This window comes from Anabas testudineus, chromosome 9 (assembly GCF_900324465.2).
Source record: "Anabas testudineus chromosome 9, fAnaTes1.2, whole genome shotgun sequence".
NCBI classification, from domain to species: domain Eukaryota; kingdom Metazoa; phylum Chordata; class Actinopteri; order Anabantiformes; family Anabantidae; genus Anabas; species Anabas testudineus.
This window is the reverse complement of record NC_046618.1, coordinates 26,023,517-26,042,510: the sequence shown is the minus strand read 5'-3', so window position 1 is coordinate 26,042,510 and position 18,994 is coordinate 26,023,517. Positions and strand designations below refer to the sequence as shown.

The window sequence follows — 18,994 nt, the reverse complement described above, 5'->3', positions numbered from 1 at the left end:
CAAAGGTACAAAGTCGAGAACATCATCTGTCTCTGTAGATTTATTTCCTTATAAAGTTTATAATTATTTCTCTGCTGCTGATGATTCTTACTTTAAATTGTCGTCTCTCTTTTGCAATGTGAAGCTGTCCATGCTGGACTCCCTGATCTCCCAGCATTAGGATCTGCAGGGCTGGGAGAGACAACACCCAGCCACAAAACCTCCTGACTCAACATGATGGCATCCAGCGATGTAGACATCCAAGGTGAAGGTATTAAAATCAAATACTTTTTTTGCTGATTAGTCAGTGGATGACAATCTTAGAAACATAACCTAGGAATGATACAGGTTCCTAGTTGCTTTGGGACTATCTTAAATTCTAATTGACAGGTTGATGTTGATCACCAGAGCAGCTTTTATGTCTTTTAAATCTCTCTTATGGCACGACGTTGCTGGGCAGGACGTCACAGCAGCAAATTAAATATTTGGTGATAAGGTGGAGGTGGCAGGCCTGCAAAGAGCCAGTAGGGAAGGAGTGACAGAGTAAACAAACATGTGCAGACAGACAGACAGGGTGTTGTTAGCGACATTGAACAGTGAGAGCTACACGAACACCCAGCTGGACCAAAGCAACTATTGCAGGTATGTTAGCATGCTGTTTAATGTTCTTCAGCTGAGAAGGTCATTAGCTTTTTATCATAAACACTGATTTTTGTTTTCCCCTATGTGCTTGTAAAAGAGTCACGAGAAACTGAAGTAAACTCTGCTGAGCCTGCAGTCTGTGTGTGCTAAAGCAGTGACGGGATTCAGATCTTTAAACACGTATCAGTAAGCGGGTAGCTAGTAGCTGGTGTTGCTGTGGGGCTTTTGGTCGTCTGTGCAGGGCAAGGCAAACAAAATAACTGTTGTCACATGTGTATTACAATCAGCTGGTTCATGGGAAAACGTTTCTATCTGACAAAGTCACAGTGGAGAAAGTCAGTTTATGTGCTGTGAGTCTGGTGGCGCAGATGTCAGACTGAGTCAATAAAGCTCTGTTCTAGCTAAACTGACTTTACCTGAGAAGTGATATTTTACTTACACTACATAAAAATATTTCACGGTGTGTGTGAAAAGCTTCCATTTTACAAAGTAAATGCAAATATGTCTTAAAGCTTATCTACAATCCATGTTTATAGAACAATGTCAAAGACCCTCAGCTCACTGTTTTTGGTTTTCCAGCTCACTGTTCTCCAGTTTGTGTTCAGTGTCACTTCACACTTTGTTCAGCAGGCAGTTATTTTCTCAGCAAAAATAAACTCTAAAGCCCGTTATACACTACCTGCCCAGGACTGGGTGACAAACGGACACAGTTAGTCTAGCTGGGGAACACAGTGGCACATTTAGCTGCTAAAGCCACACTGACATTCATCATGTGGCCACAAACGAGACGCACAAGGAACTGTTGAATATGCTAATAAGCAGCTTAAGAACAGGTTTACCATATCATCATGCAAAGTGATAAAATGCCAATGCTTGTTTCTGCTTCACACAATCTCCCCTTCAGTTTGGCTTTAATTTATTTTTGCTGCAGGATTTTTTTAATTACTTGTCGACAAATATTTGTTGTCTTTTCTGTGTTAAGAAATAAATACAGTAGTGGGATTTGATGGGGAAGGGTGGAACACATCTTCACTGTGATGTTCTGCTTTTTTCAGTGACAAAGCAAATAGTTTTCAACATTACCCATTTACTCAAATCGCCACAGTGACAGGATGTCTTTCTGCTGCGGGACAACCACAGCGAGATGTAATCAGTGATTTGTTCGTTGTTGTGCTGTACTGGTACACGTTGTGTCGTCAGCATCATAAAACTGTTCAGAGCCTGGAAGTCAGGAAATGTGTGTGTACTGTTTATCAAATGTACATTTCAGGATCATTTATTGACCATTATTAACGATGTAGGATGTGATTCAGAATATTTCGATCTTTACTTTACTTTTTTTACTTTTTCTTATTTTCAGGTTCTTTGATTTCTGACCAAAATCCATCAGAAATGGATGCTCTGTGTCCCTCTCCTCCTGGACCCTCCAGACCCCAGCGTAACTATGAAAGAATTGGAGGACGAACAGGAACCTCGTAGGTTCATATGAAGTCTAATATGCTGTTAGCAGCAAGTGAAGGCTTTGTTCTAATGGAGCTGTAACTTCTTCCTTCTCCAGTTTCTTCCAGACCCTTATCCACCTGCTGAAGGGGAACATTGGTACAGGGCTGCTGGGTCTGCCGCTAGCTGTCAAGAATGCAGGGCTGGTGGTAAGTGCACAGATATTTTATCATCTTATCACATGACACGTCTAGGAACAGAGAATTATTGTTGTCAGACATTCATGACATGATACAGAGGTGGTAAGGCTTCTACTGCAGTCTGATTTTCAAGCAGACCACAGTTTGGATTTTGGCAGCACTGTTTTAGTGGGAAGTGAATTATGGTCATGTGGTGATGATGCAGGTACTAACATCAAGAGAATTTTAGTTTTTGTTCATTCACCAGTGAATATGTGGTGAGTCAGAAATGTCAAGATGAATTCAAATAAGAACACTCTTATTTTACTGGATGGTTTTTGTCTTAATTTTATTTTATTGTGGAGCATTATTTTCCAGGCTGTGACCATTTTCACAGAATGATGAAGTGACCTGTGTTTGTGACGTTTACATACTGCACCAAAGTGAAAAGCAATACTCAGTGATCTAAAACCATATAAAATACTTTAATTTGCTGTTTTTTAGGCCACTAACTTTTGAACAAGGCTGAAGCGCTACGAGGGAATTTCTATCAGGTTACTTTAGATAACAGAAATTGCTTAATTCATCATGTTGATTGTTGAAAATGATGTTAAACAGGAAGTTAATTGAATGCTACACCTTGATAAGCCAGGACTACTTAGATAGACTGTGTAAGCACAATGCCCAGTCCCATTGTCGTCCCTCATTTCTTTAACAGTAACCAGACTTAATTTCTTTTTACTGTGCACTGTACACTTCCACTTACAAAAACACATTTCTGCTGGACTTTTTAAGACTCGGCTTCTCTGTGTTTGTTTCTCTTCAGGTCGGACCAATCAGTCTGCTTGTTATGGGCATTATTGCAGTTCACTGTATGAAGCTTCTGGTGAAATGTTCCCACCACCTGAGTGCAAAGTAAGTAAAACAAAGTTAAAATCTTTGATACATGAAAACCGTTTGTTGCATTGGATTTGGTAAATGTTAACTTAACTACAGCAGGCTGAGTGGAGTTAAATAATAAGTAGGGTATGAATGGCTGAAGTGGTAGAGCAAGTTGATGAGATGAGATGACACAAGCACCTCACAAGGCCGTTCTGCTGTCGTTGGTGTGTGGTGGGTGTTTGACTGGGTTCATGAGAGGAAGAAAGCAATATCATGCAGTTTCTTACTGAGTCACATCCAGGAACGGTGGTAAAGAGTATTTATATGTTTTACATAAGTAAAAGTATAATATAATAGTATAATAGTCTAAAAAACTCTCCATTAAAAGTAAAGGTCCTACAGTCATGTTTTTTATGACTTTCATGTTACTTCAGCAGGAGCAGGGTACACCCTGGACCGGCCACTGTTCTATCACAGGGCTGACAAAGACACAGACAACCATAAACTAACTGCATGTCATGGGACTGTGGGAGGAAAGTAGAGTACCCAGAGGAAACTGTAAGGCCACGCTTACATGCCAACTCCACACAGAAAGGGCTCAGCTAATTAAAATTATATTAAAACTTGTTATTGTGTACCCTGTTATAGCAACAGAAAGCACAGCAAATGAGTAATTATACGTAAAATAACAAGTACAATCTTCTTCTTCTCTTTCGGCTTTTCCCATCAGGGGTCGCCACAGCGAATCATCCTTTTCCACCTAAGTCTATCATGAACATCTTTACCCTAACATTAGCCAACCTCATGTCCTCTGTTAAGACATCCATATATCTCCTCTTTGGCCGTCCTCTTGCCCTTCTGCCTGGCAGCTCCATCTCCAACATCCTTCTACCAAATAACAAGTACAATATTCAATTCTAAATATAATATGAATAGTATAGTAATGGGAAAAGAACACGTAGACTGACTTTGTCTTTTCATGAGCTGCAGTTGTTTGTTGCTGAAACGCAGCATGAAGACAGTTTCTTGTCTCTACTTCTAATCCCCTGAGAGCAGGTCCTCAGTGCCTAGATGGGCTGTAAAACCACAGCTTTTGCACAGCTTCTCTACAGTTGTTTACATAGCTGTCAAACTGTGCCATCACTAACTTGTTTGTTGTAGCTGATAGATTACACATCTCCACATCTTTCTACTGTGTAACTAGTGAAACCTGCGACAAACCAGACATAATGTTACTGTGACCTGCAGTTATCAGAAGTAGGGTACTGCTGCAGTAAATGTCCAATTTTAAACCACCACATTATGCAACTGGACCAAAAATAAACCTCATTTATGATCCGTTATCTGTTTTACTGCTGTTAGTTTGTGACTACTGAGGCGATTAACCCACCCATATCCACTTTAAATCATTATTCTGCCTCTGACAGTAAACCCGTGTGTTCACAGAGCCTCCCGCCCTTTGCCCAGTTCGTGCTGGAATATACTCCAGCCTCACCCTGCCACGTTAAAAAGCATTAGACCAGGAGTATGAATGAAGGGTGTTTATTATGAGCCAGAGTCAGAAATTACACTACCTATGTACCTACACTAAAAAGTTGCACGTCAGTATGAGAAGAAATGGTCATGAGATAAAAATGCTGCTCTTCTTGTTTCTGAGGTTTCATTATTGCAGAGTCAGAATCATCACTTCCTCTTGTTCCCTGCATTTACTGAGCTCCACGTCTGCAAGCATGTAGGAATTCATCCACATATAGATGTACAGTAGATGGAAAAAATATTTATTAGCTTTTACCTCATGAATAATGACTGAAACTTTAATACTTAATTAGTTTCATTCTGTGTTTTGTAATCTCACACCTATCTCATTTTACTTTACTGTAAAAGGTTTTCCTCTAACTTCTGCTTTCGTTTCACCATCTTTTGTAGTTGCACTAGGGAGCCCTAAATGTTTGGGAACCTCTGAGACTGGTGTGGACAAACGTTTAGTTGGTTAACTAAATTTAAGCACAGCAGCACAAGTCACACATTCAGCATATGTGGAGAACCAAGTTTCCAGTAATAAATAGATAATAAAATGCTGAATAAGATCTGTGTTCCCAGGTTGTCTCAGGTACAGGACTCTTCAAAGAGATAATTTGATCGAGACAGAAGAACCGTGGCGGTGAAAATATGTGCTTATGTTTTATTTTTTATTTGTGTCCAGGGTGAACAGGCAATCTCTGACCTATGGCGAGGCAGTGCAGTATGGGATGGAAAATGTTCCGTGGCTGAGGAGGCATTCACAGTGGGGAAAGTAAGACAAATGTTTGACTGTCTTTAAAATTATTAAAATATTTCAGTTAGTGTTTAGTCGACAGTTTTAATGCACGTGGCATTATCCTAGCCACCTACAGGTTCCCCCGCAATAAATTAGGACTTTGGAAAAATACCGTCTCTTTAAGTCATGTGTGTTTTAAAATAATATTCTCATAAGTTCTAAGAAGTATTCTGAAGGTCAAGGTTGGTGGAAATTGTCAAACTGAGTTTTCAGCTGATGCACTGGAACAATTCATTTATTCCTATTAACTTCTAGTCACTTGTGTAACTTAGTCATTGTACAGCAGGTTGACTGAACGTGCAAAAATTGGATGAACCACATATTCAGCAAATGTGAGAGAATAACAAATTTTCCAAGAATAAATGAATAATTAACTAAGAGGGATTGAAGCAGTTCCTTCCAGAAAACTTTTTCCTCTACAGTCACCACTAAATTACATGGTTAGATTCAGCTAATGAAAGCAACTATAGAACCAACTAGGAAAAGGAATCATTCATAAATATATAATCCTGTAAAATTTAGCATAACTAAAAGAACTGAAGGTGCAAAAATAATTTGTGTACTCAGTCTCAGTATTTACTATAGAAACATTCTAACACTTCTGTCCGACTTCTTCCCTCTTCTCTCTCTCTCTTTCTGTCCATCTCAGACGGACCGTGAACTTGTTTCTCATCATCACCCAGCTGGGCTTCTGCTGCGTCTACTTTGTTTTCCTTAGCGACAATGTCAAGCAGGTCAGAATCGCACACACACACACACACACACACACACACACACACACACACACACACACACACACACACACACACACACGCTCGCTCTACAAGTACCAAGTACTTGGAATGAAAAGCAAACCGTACAATAACCCGGTTTCTCTCGCTTACATGTCGTCTACTTCTTGTTAAACTACTGTGTGAGATTGTTTGTTGTATCAACAGAACATGCAAGTTACTGTGTACTCTGACAAATGACCCTCACAGCTCCAACTATCAGAATAAATAGACTGTGTTTACATGACTCGTTAAAATGGAGACATTGAGGACAAATCGGAGTGTAGAAACCAGTGTCTGTTTTCACTCTGATCTGGTTGTTATGGTGGCCTGTACACGTATGTCCATATTCTCACAAGTGAGTACCACACTAGATACGTATAAAGAGGATTTAAAGCGTTAAAGTAATCCCAAACTGCATCTCACAATCATCGTACATGTAGCAGCCTTCAGTGCTGCAGCTACAAATTAATTTCTGAGATACAGCTTATGTTTATGTGACTAAAAAGCAAAATACTCACACAACAAAGCACCATGCAACACCAGTACTAAGATGAATTTGAAGGAAACAGTTTAATCCACTAAATAGAATTGGATTCATCCCTCCTGTGTGTTTATTTCCACCCATCATCCGCGGTCGTTGTCAGGTCTCAGAGATCTTTGTTTTGGTTATGATTCCTGCAGCATTAGACCCCTGATCACTTGTCGAACCTTCTCTTTTAATCAATTACTGCATATGTTTAGTTACTGTGTTTGTTTAGGCAGGGGTCATTAGAAGAAATTAAAACACTTCATGCAGTTCATTATGTTCAGTCCTTAGCGTTACCCCAGTGCTTATATATAGAGTTAGAAGGATTTCTAGTGTAGTACAGTTTCTTACCACTAGATGACGATGGTGTCTGTCTGCTGTGGGGGTCTCCTCTGCCTCTTAAACTATAGGGTTGTATACCAGCAGATCACCGAATTAAGATTTCATTAAAATATAAAATCTTTTGCCAAACCAGGTTATAATATTGAGAACTAGACTAATTAGTGGTGATAAAACAAATAGCTAAATAAACAATAAGTAAATTCTCACCTTCTCGTCTACTTTTACCAGGTGGTAGAAGCAGCCAACGCCACCACCTTCAGCTGCCAAATGAACTACACCAACCAGACTGAGATCCTAGTGCCCAGCTTCGACTCCCGTCTCTACATGCTCTGCTTCCTCCCTTTCCTCATTCTGCTGGTTTTCGTCCGCAACCTGAGGTACCTGGCTCCCCTCTCTCTGGTGGCTAACGTGGTCATGACCGCCAGCTTGGTCCTCATCTACTTCTACTCACTTACGGTAAACACCAGATTTGTTTAGTCCCTCTCTCTGCTCTGAGGTGATTTACTGACTTCTACTCCTCCACTTCTCACTCTGGTGACAGCATGTTTCCAAACCAACCAGATTTTTTAATTGTAGGTTAGAAACCTTACTGGGCAGGAAATCAAGTGATGCATCAACAGTACATGTACTGTGCTTGCCCTGTAGCAGTCCAAGTTTACCCTTGTCATATTTTTGGCATATTTTTTCCCTCAGTTTGGCCACAGAATCTCTTTCTGTGAGAGAGAAATTCTTCCCAGATCCTCAGAGACTCTTCTGTCCTCTAGGCTATTAAAAGGAACAGCTATTTTTATTTCTGTGTTTTTTAACATTGAAGGAAACACTACTGTAAGGACATGTGATCAGTCTTTAAATATGAACTTCATGCTGCTCTGCATGGCTGAACTCATCACGGTTTGACAGAGGTGCAGAATATTTGACTGGATCTGTTTCCCTGAACAATAACTGCACCTTTTGGATCTGACATCTAAACAATTACTATACAATACAATAAAATACTTGCTGACTTATGTTCATTAGAGAGTAATCTGTTACTGAGGAGATCTTTCTTTTTCCTGTTGCATATGAAGCAGTAATCTAATGTGATCTCTTTTTCATTAGTTTCCAGCTGGCCACCTTAAAGTCTCACTTTTCTCATTGGGTGTAACAGTCCGTCTCTATGTTTCTGTTCAGCTGATTGGTTTCTGGGGTTGTTATGGATTAAAGGACAACTGGTAGTGACAGAGTCTCCAGATTACCCGTTTTCTGGAGTATTTTATCATGCAGCTACTGCTCTTTACAGATAAATAGCTGTCGTGTTTCCTGAGTAGCAGCCTTGTTTTGAAAAAAGCCATTTCTTGCATCAGAAACTTCATGAAAATGCAGCACTAGGAGATATATATATGGCCTGTAATGTGTTTCTATGGCTGATGCATCACCTAAGCAAAAATAGTTTTGGGAAACTAGAGCATAAAGGCTACAAATGCAATGACAAGGAAAAAGTGTTTTTCTGCTTTAACTAGTGATAAAAGTATAGGCACAGTGTGTGTAACCTGATAACATTCAAACAATTTGTATCTGTGAGCTCACTCGTAGAAGTAGAACAAGTCAAACCTCCTTTGGCAGCAGTAACATCAGCAAATATGCACTATAAATGCATGTTAGACCTGCACAACATTGACCCTTAAACAGATGTTTAATGTCCCAACGTCTACTGAGCTTCAGCAGGCAAACAGCCCTGCTGATATTTTACTCTGGGACAGATCCTAAGAGATCACCTTTGTTGATGTCATCATACCAGATGATGTCTTTTTCTTAACATTGTTGTTTTGTTTTTTTTTGTTTTGTTTTTTTTACCATTTACAGGGTTTAAGGTTTAAGACCTTATAGAATATAACTTTATATAGAAAACAAAAACCCCAATGCTTTTTAACCCCAACCGGCTGAGGCGAGTGGAAAGAGGAGAGAGAAAAGAACAGCAGGCAACAAAAACAACAACAAGCAGCAACAAAATTATGTTTATTAAATGAAATCATACAGTTACAAACAAATGTTAATTTTATATCAGAAAGTCCAACAGGTTCAGTTGAGTGATGTCGTTCTGTTGAGAGATCATCTACCATCCGCAGACTGTTCTGCCTTCAACAAAGCCCTGAACTGTAAAAATCAATTAACTGATTCAGGTTGTTCATGTTTTCTCTCTTGTTCTCCACCAGCACATCACGTACCCCATCGACCTACCTAAAGCAGGCAGAGCTAAAGATTACCCTCTCTTCTTTGGGACGGCCATCTTTGCGTTTGAAGGGATCGGAGTGGTACGTGACCGAACACATTAACGTCTAGACAGCTAGACCTGATTTATACCTGGTATTAACGTGAAATGTGCAACAGTCTCATCAGAGGTTTTTCCCATTTCCACCTGATATTAACTTTTTTATACCCTTCACTGTTATGTGAAGCAGCCTAGCCATCTGTCATACAGTTTGACATTTCAAGCTATGATGACATTTTATTGGAAGATTTTCTTTTTGTTCACAGTTGTGCAGTTGGAAGTGGGCAGTAACACTGTATCACAGTGAACGTCACATAAATTGAGGTTTAAAACATAAATTTTCTGGGGTTTGACAGAAGCTGGTTTATAATATTATAAGCTTGATTTGTCCGGGTTTGATGCTCAGGTTATGTTCACAGTTCTTCATACTAATTAACAATTCTACAGGACGACGCCTAATAAGGTTTTTACATGCCATTATGTTATCTGTTACTTTTTAATCACCCACTGTTTTGTTATGCCATTGGAGCAATTAGTCATTGTGCTGGAGAGAATATTACACTTGGTAACATGCTGAATGCAGTGCAGGAGAGCCTCACTCATTTGATGAAATGTCAACACAAATTTAGTCTTCATATTAATGTCCGTAAGCTAAAATCAAGACGGCATGAGAGCATGTGACATTTTCTTTAGGCCGTTACCTCTAACGTTGTTCAAATGTCATTGAATAATTTCAGTTCGCTGTGCGTTTAACAGTCTGATTGTCTCTTTGTCACTGTGGGTGAGCAGGTCCTTCCCCTGGAGAACAAGATGCAGAGGCCGCAGACTTTCACCCTGGTTCTGTATTTGGGGATGGGAATTGTCACCTTCCTGTACATCAGTCTTGGTACCATAGGATATATGTGCTTTGGAGAGAGAATAGGAGGGAGCATCACTCTCAACCTGCCAAACTGTTGGTAAGATGGCATCAACATTTCAGTGTCATCTACAAACACAATACTGTCTGATTTTTATAATAATTTGAAAGATTCTTTTCATGTACACAGGAGTGAAAACGTGCACTTTTGTATTTGTATTGTCTACTCTACTCTACTAAACCGGCAACATTACAGTAGAGACAATTTGGAAGCAAATAAGAGTACATGTAAGACGTGTACAAGTACAGGAAGCCCGGTGTTACTGTAATGCCATCTAGTGGCCAGTTTAAGAACAGAACATCAAGTCTTTATCTTTAAAAAATATATTTAATTAATAATTAATATAATTAATATATTTATAGTGAAGTTCTGACTCAGTAATAATGTTATAGCTGTAACATGTACAATGTACTACTTCAGTAATTCTGCAGTTTAAACATATCCTGACAGAAGACATGCAGGAAAATAGACTGTAAAACACTGCAGCTCACAGAATTTGTGGACATGGCAGAAATCCAAACGATGTTCTGAGAGCAGCATCGAGGGTTGTTCAGGTGACTGGGACTCTGCTCAAAGTCTAGCTCAGATGTTGGGCTGTAACGGTTCTGAAACCCAGATCACAATGTGTCTTCAAGGTTTACTGTGATATGTCTGTCAGTGGCTTTGGTGTGCTGCTTTCAGGGACGGCACATAGTATAGGCCATTTGTGTTGTGAGACCTTCAGGGAAAGTACAGAGTGTAACTCATTTGGGTTTTGAAAGCCCCTAACCCCAAAAATCTAAACAAAATAAAAATAAGTTCCCTAGAACCTCAGGGTCTTTGAAAGCTCCAACTCAGTATTGACTGACACTCTAAGTCCAGGATTTTCCCATCGCTTAATCATGACTGTGAAGTGGCCGACTGAATGAAATCAGGTTATAAATTCTTCACTCTTTCAGTTTTGTCCTCACCTGAATTAGTTGGGCTTCAATCAAATTATGACACAGCAAACATGGGGCCAAGTCTTGTAGTCCCTGTAGTACTCAGAGACTATAAGAAATGACAGGTTGTATGGAGCCACCTCTGCAGATAAACCTACTCATGGATAGAGTATAAGACTCTGTAGGCGTTCTCACAGCTTGTGTTCATTTCTCAGTTGTGTTCCACAATCAAACTGATTGCAAAAACAACACTGCTCTGTTTCCCCTTGATGATTTTTATCAGGAATGTTCAGACAAGCAAATATAACATTATTTAGGAACTCGGGGAAGAAAATAGATGTATATAATAGAGACATCTCAGATTATTACTTTTGGTTAATAGGCTTCACTGCTGAACCCAACACACACACACACACACACACACACACACACACACACACACACACACACACACACAGTGAGCTGAATCTAAATCACCAAGAATTTCATACAACACAGAGAGCAGTATAAACTTCATAGACAAACGCCATCTAGTCTGCTTCATAAAGGTTTTTGTCCGTCTGATGAAAAAGCTGAAGCATGACTCATTTTATTCTGTCAGCTCATTTTTCTTCCTCTAATAAAGTTGGTTAAACTAAATATGGCAGTTGCATTTGTTTGCTCATTACATGTTACTATCATCACACGTGCAGGAGACAGGCACCTTTTGAAATGCCTGCCGTGACTAGACTGATACTGCTAATTAGTGGAATAGATTGCCTGTTCAATGAGGTTGAAAACTCAAAGACTATAATTACCAACATCTCTGTTAAAGCAAAAGTGAGAAGAAGACAGTGAGTGTTTGTTGTTTGTTTTACGAGGATGCCAATTGATTCCGCTTCATCTTGTAATATGTTTTTGATGGATCTTGAATGTGTAAATTGAGGCCTTGCACTGCTTGTTTTGTGTTTTATGAAAGGTTTTGATTAGCTGCATGTCAGTGAACTAAACAATTTTAAAAGATGATTAACATATTTATTTTGCTGTAACTTTCCTACACAACACTTTTTATTTACTTGGCTTTTTCTCTCTGTCAATTTACTCTTTCTCTATCGCTGTTTCCAGGATGTACCAGTCTGTGAAGCTGCTGTACTCCTTTGGTATTTTCATCACCTTCGCTCTGCAGTTCTACGTTCCAGCAGAGATCCTTATACCACCTGCAGTGGCTCGTGTGTCCGAGAGGTGGGAGACAGCCGTCGACCTGTTGCTCCGTACCATCTTGGTCATCTTTACATGTGAGTATTAATCTAAGTAGAGGGGATGAAATATGCCAGCGGTAAAACATGAAAGAATACCTTGTACATGGGAGCGTCAGATACTGCTGGTTGCAGGATGAAGCTGTTGACGGGTTCTTTACATTTACATTTAGTCATTTGGCAGAAGCTTTTATCCAAAGCAGGTAGGCAGGGTAAGCGTAAGGTCTTGCCTAAGGACCCCTACTGGAGGTAGGCCACAGCTGGGATTCGAACCCCAGTCTTCAACATGGAAGGTGGTGATGTTACCACTACACTAACCAGCCGCTTGATTTTTGCTTGATTGGCCAAACAACACTCACGTGTGAGCAACTGCTCTGAATGCAGATGTGGCAATGGACAAAAAAAACAAGCAACATAGGAAGCAAAGACTTCTCTCATCCCTCTTCCTCTAAGTTTTCAGTGCAACTTCTTCTCTACTAAGCTCACATACATTACTGTAAGTCTAGTCACATATAAATATACAATAGATTTATACGGCTTTGCATGACAAGCAGCATCTTGACTTGAAACCATCGTCACCTTTATTTCATTCCCGAACAGGATCAGGAGATCTGCGTCTGGGTTGCGTTTCCTTCTTGACTGCTGTAAAGCTTTTGAACTTTTTTGGTGGCCCAGTTTTCTTTATTGTATATTTATTAGGTTCATTTATTTCTTTTTTTAATAATTCAAGCAGCTAAAAATGTGAAAGCAGACGATCAGTCTGCTTCTTTGCTTCTTAGCCCTTTGCAACCAATTACCTCCAGATACGATGCATTGGGTTTGATAATTTATTATTGTTAATGTCAGTATTAGGTTTTTCTTGTAATTGAGCTTTAAATCACTAATAAAAACTGTAATTTTATTTATTTACAGGACGTTTTAGTATGAGCACTGTAAAAATACAAGCTTCAGGTTTGATATTAATTCCTTTTATTTAGTATAAAACCAGCCAACAAATAAAGTTTAAATTCTTTTTTTTGTTTTTTGCAGTTTCTAACGTTGCTCCCTCTATAGTAAAGTATTTCATGCTAGCTCTCTATTTTCTATTTATATTTTTTAACTAATATTATTATTATTATTATGAACTAGTGACTGATTCAAAGGCTGCATATAACGTAACTTAACTTGTTTTAACAGTTAACTTACTCCATACGTTTCCACATTGAAATTGTTATTCAATTTTTTTATTTGACAGTATTAGTAAGGAGGCACACACAAAAAGTCTTGAGCTTCCAACCTCAGCATTAATCTACCCAGATTTCAGAGTTAAGTTTGTGAAACCTGCTTTCCGAAATACCCCCCAGTCCTACCGATTCCACTACTTTCTTATTTTGTCACCGTGATGTGGTCTCGGGGTCTGTTTGACAAATTCTCCACGTTCAGCCCTGCAGTCGCCACCTGATGATTCAGAATGTGTTATGAAGGTGAGAGCAATAGATGGGACTGCTGCTCTCATGAAAACAGTAATTGGATGGGAGTAGACGCTGCTCTTTAAAATTATATTTCTAGCCAGCAGTCACTTGAAATGTGAGTTCTTTAAAGTGAGAATGTAACAGGCTCTCTTCTTTGTGACACTTATTCCTGGACTCCCTTTGATAGAGGAGGTTTCATGTGAATGGAAATAAAACCCAGTAGCTTAACAGCCACGTGTCTTCTTAACTCACGTCTCCCCATCTGTTCTCCTCCCTTCCTTATTTTCGGGTAGCGGTAAACCTTTTCCTGTAATAGCTCTGGTGGTCTATGTATAGCGGCAATACTCCTCCAATTGCTATTGATTCTCATCCAGCCGGCACTGTTGATCATTTAACTTTGTTGTTGTCTTGTGTCTTACTGCTGTGATTCAGTACGACGATCTTAAGACGGGCTACTGGAGTTGAGATTTTTTAATGGTGCGCAGTACTAAACGAAACTCACTAGAAAAGGCGGACTGTAGATGAACAGTTGTATTTATCAGTTTATGTCACTTCAGGTGAGATAATTTAAAGAACTGTGTTAATTAAAACGGTGTCTTAAACTGTGCTAATGTTCCTCAGTACACTTGCACGTAGTTTACATTGCGTCTGTGCGTTACATACATTACTTCTCCGGTGGATTTAGGCTCTTAGGTCTTCTACTCTTCATGTTACCCCAGGACTCTAACTGTATGTTTGGGCTCATTGTTGTGCTTCAGAATTAATTTGGGACCAGTCAAAGGCCTCAGCTCTCACTTAAGTAATTAATGAGCTTTTCCTAGATCTGAAAGAACCAAATGGTGATTATAAGTAAACATGAGAAGCATCAGTGGAGAGGTCAAAGCAGACTTTCTGTCACCTTACAACTAGAAGGACTTGGGTTTGAATCCACCAGTTGGTTTAGTCCAGTCAACGTACTCAAAGATCAGTTCAGCCTGATGAGCCTTTGAAAACACGTGATTGGTGGCAGTAATTCAGTTCTGTATGGATGGACTGTAAATGACTAAAATGATACTGAGTGAGTGGTTTACTGTTGTTTGTGCTGCAGTTTGAAGAAGGAGAAGCTAAACGAGTCCTTCAAAACAACTTCCCTAGTCAAAAACAAGAAACTGAAGAAGTAATTGAGTTTGCAGCAGGCACAGTGGAATCGATGGTCAATATGCAGGTAATGAGAAGGATGGGCTCTCACGTCCACATTTCATTGGCTTTACGAAGAATAGGTATGTGAAGATGTGGTATGTTGTCATTAGCATACTGATTCTGTTAAAAGCTCCAAAATGCAGTTTGCTGAACGTTTCCATAAATGGGCAATTTGGTTTTATTTTGAAACAGGTCTACAAACAATACAACCTGCACAAATTAACAGCAGCAACAAATTTTCCCTAAAATAATAATGATCTGTCCAAATATTTTTAAAGAAATTGGACTGTATCTGTAGCTGCTGTGTTTCCTGTGTCTTTAGGGGAGGGTTCATTGCATTATGTCTTTAGCATTACTATAAATTTCTCTCCTCCGACAAGTATAAAGACTTAATGTGCTATTTTTGAGATTTCATTTTAGATTTCTGACGTTTTTGCTCAGGTTTATAAATAATATCAACTCATCGTACTATATGTATTTAATTGCTAGATGCATTTGAGAACAACCAGAAAACCTACTGATGTTTATAAAACTGTTGTTGTCATAACACTGACATAGGTTTGTATTCTCTCCGAGCACGAAGTAATACAAAATAATGTTTCATGAAGTTACGTTTAGTACATAGACAGATTCATCCTGCACCCATTCTCTCACATGTGATGAAATATTTCAGCAACATAAATGACTGCAGCCACCTGAGATGCTTATTTGCAAGCAAATTTATTTTCTAGGGTTAAAAAACATTAACCTGCTGCTGTACGGGAACTGTTCTAACACTTATTTTCTAACTATGATAACTTTCTGTGTAGTGCGATATGTACGTGAGACATTTTGAGTAATTAGCTGCACAAACGCACCTTTGTGTAAAGTTTTTTCCTTCTCAAATTATGCTTCCAACTATAGCGTCATGCTTAGCCTCATGGGTATAGTGCAAAATGTAATCTGTGCGATATACAATAGGTTTCATCTCTGGGTAGGTGTTATGTCTCCTACGCACTTGGTGATGTTAAGTGCTTTGCATAAAAGCCTCCATTAAATGATGGATACCAAGACCGCAATTTAACTCATGTCAGTCAGTGGGGAGATGTGAACGGTTCAAAATAATGTAGATACTAAATGTGGCAATCCCAAGTTGAGTTTGACACAGATGCTGATTTCTCTACACCAGTGAGTACTTCAAGTGTAAGTGTGTGTGTGTGTGTGTGTGTGTGTGTGTGTGTGTGTGTGTGTGAGATTATACTGCATTATAAGAGTGTATAGGAAACTGGAACCAGGAAGAAACATGGGGAAATATTAAAGTCCTATTCCCACCAAGCTCCGGTTCATTGCCATTCTGCCTCACTGCACTTTGCATGGAATCAAACTTCAAATCACAGCACAGTTATTGAGTTACAGAACCACAATGCGTGTTAGCCCCTAGGATCTTCATTTCCTCTATTGGCTGTGATTGGAGCCTATAGAGAATTATGTAAATTACATTTACCGCACTGTACAGGTTTCTCCACATGCATGTAGATGAGCTAATAAAAGTGAATAGCTAAATGCATACATGTGCCACTTCGTGTCTGCAGGGTCATTTGCAAGTCGACTTGTGGTTTATGCATTGTGAATGTAAAGATGGTGCAGCAACAAGAAAAGACTTTCTTTCAGTGGGATCCCACTGATGCATGCTAGAATAAAGGAAGCAGCAACTGGAGAAGGAATCATGTTGCTCCCACATGCACATCCACGAGCTGGAGATTGCCTTTGGTTTAGAATCAGGATACAAGATGTGATTGAAGCAGTGCATCGTTGTATGCACCGAGTACATCTTGAAGAGTGCCTCTGAGAGTCGCAGTCTTTGAGTAGAGAGCAGATGTTGGTTCTTGGTTGTCCGCTGGGAGAAGCTTTTGTCTTTGTTAAAGTACCACTGCTTTATTTCAGTGATGTGAGTTTGCTTCTGTTGGTCTGTGCTGCAAGGTCATCTGAGTGGGCAGTGAAATCCAGGCTGAGAGCATCCAAAGAAACAAAACCCTTCAAAGCTCTGGTGCGGTTGCATCATTTTTGGGTAGTTTTTAGTCTTGTAGCCCATTTAGTTGTAAATCTTGCAGAAAATGAGCAGTACATATTAAAATTTACATCAGAGACACTAAAACTCTTACAGCAGTATCTACAGACACTTCTACAGGTGTCCTGCATTCCTGCTTTTACATGAAACATCTTTCATCTTAAACATTAACCATCACAGAAGAGGAGAATTAAAAACACCTGTGAAGGTCTTGAACATGCATTTGTTTATTCAGTGTTTGTTTTTAACATTTTCAAATGTTTTTACTTGATGATCGTGTAACAGATCATCTTGGTAAACTGCAATGTGGAAATGGATTTCATATGGTGGTGGAAAATGTCACAGGAAGTGACTGAAGTCCTGAATGTATTCAGTTTTTATGATTAGTTTTTTCCAGCAGCTGCAGTAACAAATTCTTGTCTTTCCCTTTTATTTACTTCAGTTTGAGCTTAAACAGCCAGATAGGAGTTAAAAGAGAGGATAGCCCTGTGCTAACTCTCCTCTCTCACTGATGAGTTGTTCTGTGACTTGTGCTCCTACTCGAAAGGTCAGTTCATTTCAGTGCTGGGAGATTTCTTTTGAAGTGAGCACTCTATTCTAATTAGGTAAGCTGAGGGTTGGAGAGGCTTAGTGTTGCCGTTACTGTTATTTTGGATCAGAGAGCCTCTGAGTGGCAGCTGTAGGAATGCTACATGACTTCGCCTTGTTTCTTGCAGTTGTACGTGCCATGATATCGTTATGTTACAGGGTTTGACAAGGATTGCCCGAAGGATGACTCCTCCGAATGCCGTTTGATCAGCTAATAAAGCTCAAACGGGCACTTGGAGAAACTTCTTAGTGCTAGGAAAACAGGATCCAATGACCCTTGACTATATGCATTTTACTGTATCACAGCAAACACCTCTAGGCATGTATGATACCTTACACTTGCCCAAACTGTATTATGTACTTCTTTAAAGCTGCATTAACCAGATGTTTGGCCTCTGATAAAAGCTGCCAACAGGGCCCATCTAGTACCAACAGTGTGGGTCGACAATCACTGACGGGCTGCAGTTGTCTTGGTGTGTCACAGTCCGTAGACATTAGGAGACGTCAGTATTCAGTTTCCCGTGATGTTCTCGCACCCTGAAGGGTGGGTCCAGTATTCGCTCTCCTCCTTCTCACTTTTTTCTCCAGCTTCTCACTGACTCGGACAGTCTGCCCTTTGGTGCTGGACACGTAGTTTACACTGCTTCCTCTGTCAGAACAGAGGCTGTCTGCTGCTGGAAACACAGCGCTGAACTTGAACCAAACCAAATCAATAATCTGTAAGATGCTAACACTCTCTGGAACTGATTGTCTTTTCTCACTACAAGTGACTTTTTCAAATTAAATGCAATAATCTTTATATTAATATATTGATTTGATTCAGCTTTAAGTCATTTCTGCATTTACCTACAAGTCAATGAGGATTTCACTTATTCCTGTCAGTTCAGAAAAAGTCTTCTGTAACTTCCAGTATACTTAATAATTATAATTTAAAATAACAAGTCTTGTTTCATCAACATCCGGATAGGGAAAAGTCCTTTAAAAAACTTTTAAACCAAGAAGTCATTTGGAATTGAATGATTCTAGCAACACTTTGACATCAACTAAAGTCATTACATTTTTTTGTTAAAGCCTCTGTGTGCTATTAAAACCTTCAGAATCAGAAGGACACTATCAGACAACAATTCCCACCAACAAACCCCCACTGTACTTGTTTGCCCCTCAGGTCTGAACTGGGAACAGAGATAAATGGGTTGTTAGCAACACATCCTGGACACCGCACCAATTTTCTCCACCATTATATTATTTTCCTATAAACAAAACCAGTGCTATCCGAGTCATTTTTATAAGATGCTGTAATCGCTCAGAAATGACACCACAAATGGGGAA

The 18,994-nt window shown here is 39.4% G+C and overlaps 1 protein-coding gene across 3 annotated transcripts in view; it reads left to right on the top strand.

Moving 5' to 3' along the window:
* Positions 1–18,994, top strand: part of slc36a1 (solute carrier family 36 member 1) — a 35,416-nt gene that overhangs the window by 2,529 nt on the left and 13,893 nt on the right. Inside the window, exons 2-11 of one of the 3 annotated variants that reach the window (XM_026344135.1) lie at positions 125–244; positions 1,982–2,096; positions 2,180–2,270; positions 3,067–3,155; positions 5,326–5,415; positions 6,089–6,173; positions 7,309–7,536; positions 9,273–9,371; positions 10,118–10,284; positions 12,270–12,439. In XM_026344135.1, coding sequence (XP_026199920.1) covers positions 214–244; positions 1,982–2,096; positions 2,180–2,270; positions 3,067–3,155; positions 5,326–5,415; positions 6,089–6,173; positions 7,309–7,536; positions 9,273–9,371; positions 10,118–10,284; positions 12,270–12,439 — 1,165 coding nt within the window. In that variant the 5' untranslated portion in view covers positions 125–213. Of the gene's footprint in view, positions 1–124; positions 251–540; positions 622–1,981; positions 2,097–2,179; positions 2,271–3,066; positions 3,156–5,325; positions 5,416–6,088; positions 6,174–7,308; positions 7,537–9,272; positions 9,372–10,117; positions 10,285–12,269; positions 12,440–18,994 lie in introns of those variants that run through there. The other 2 variants (XM_026344134.1, XM_026344136.1) reach the window with 2 other exon arrangements.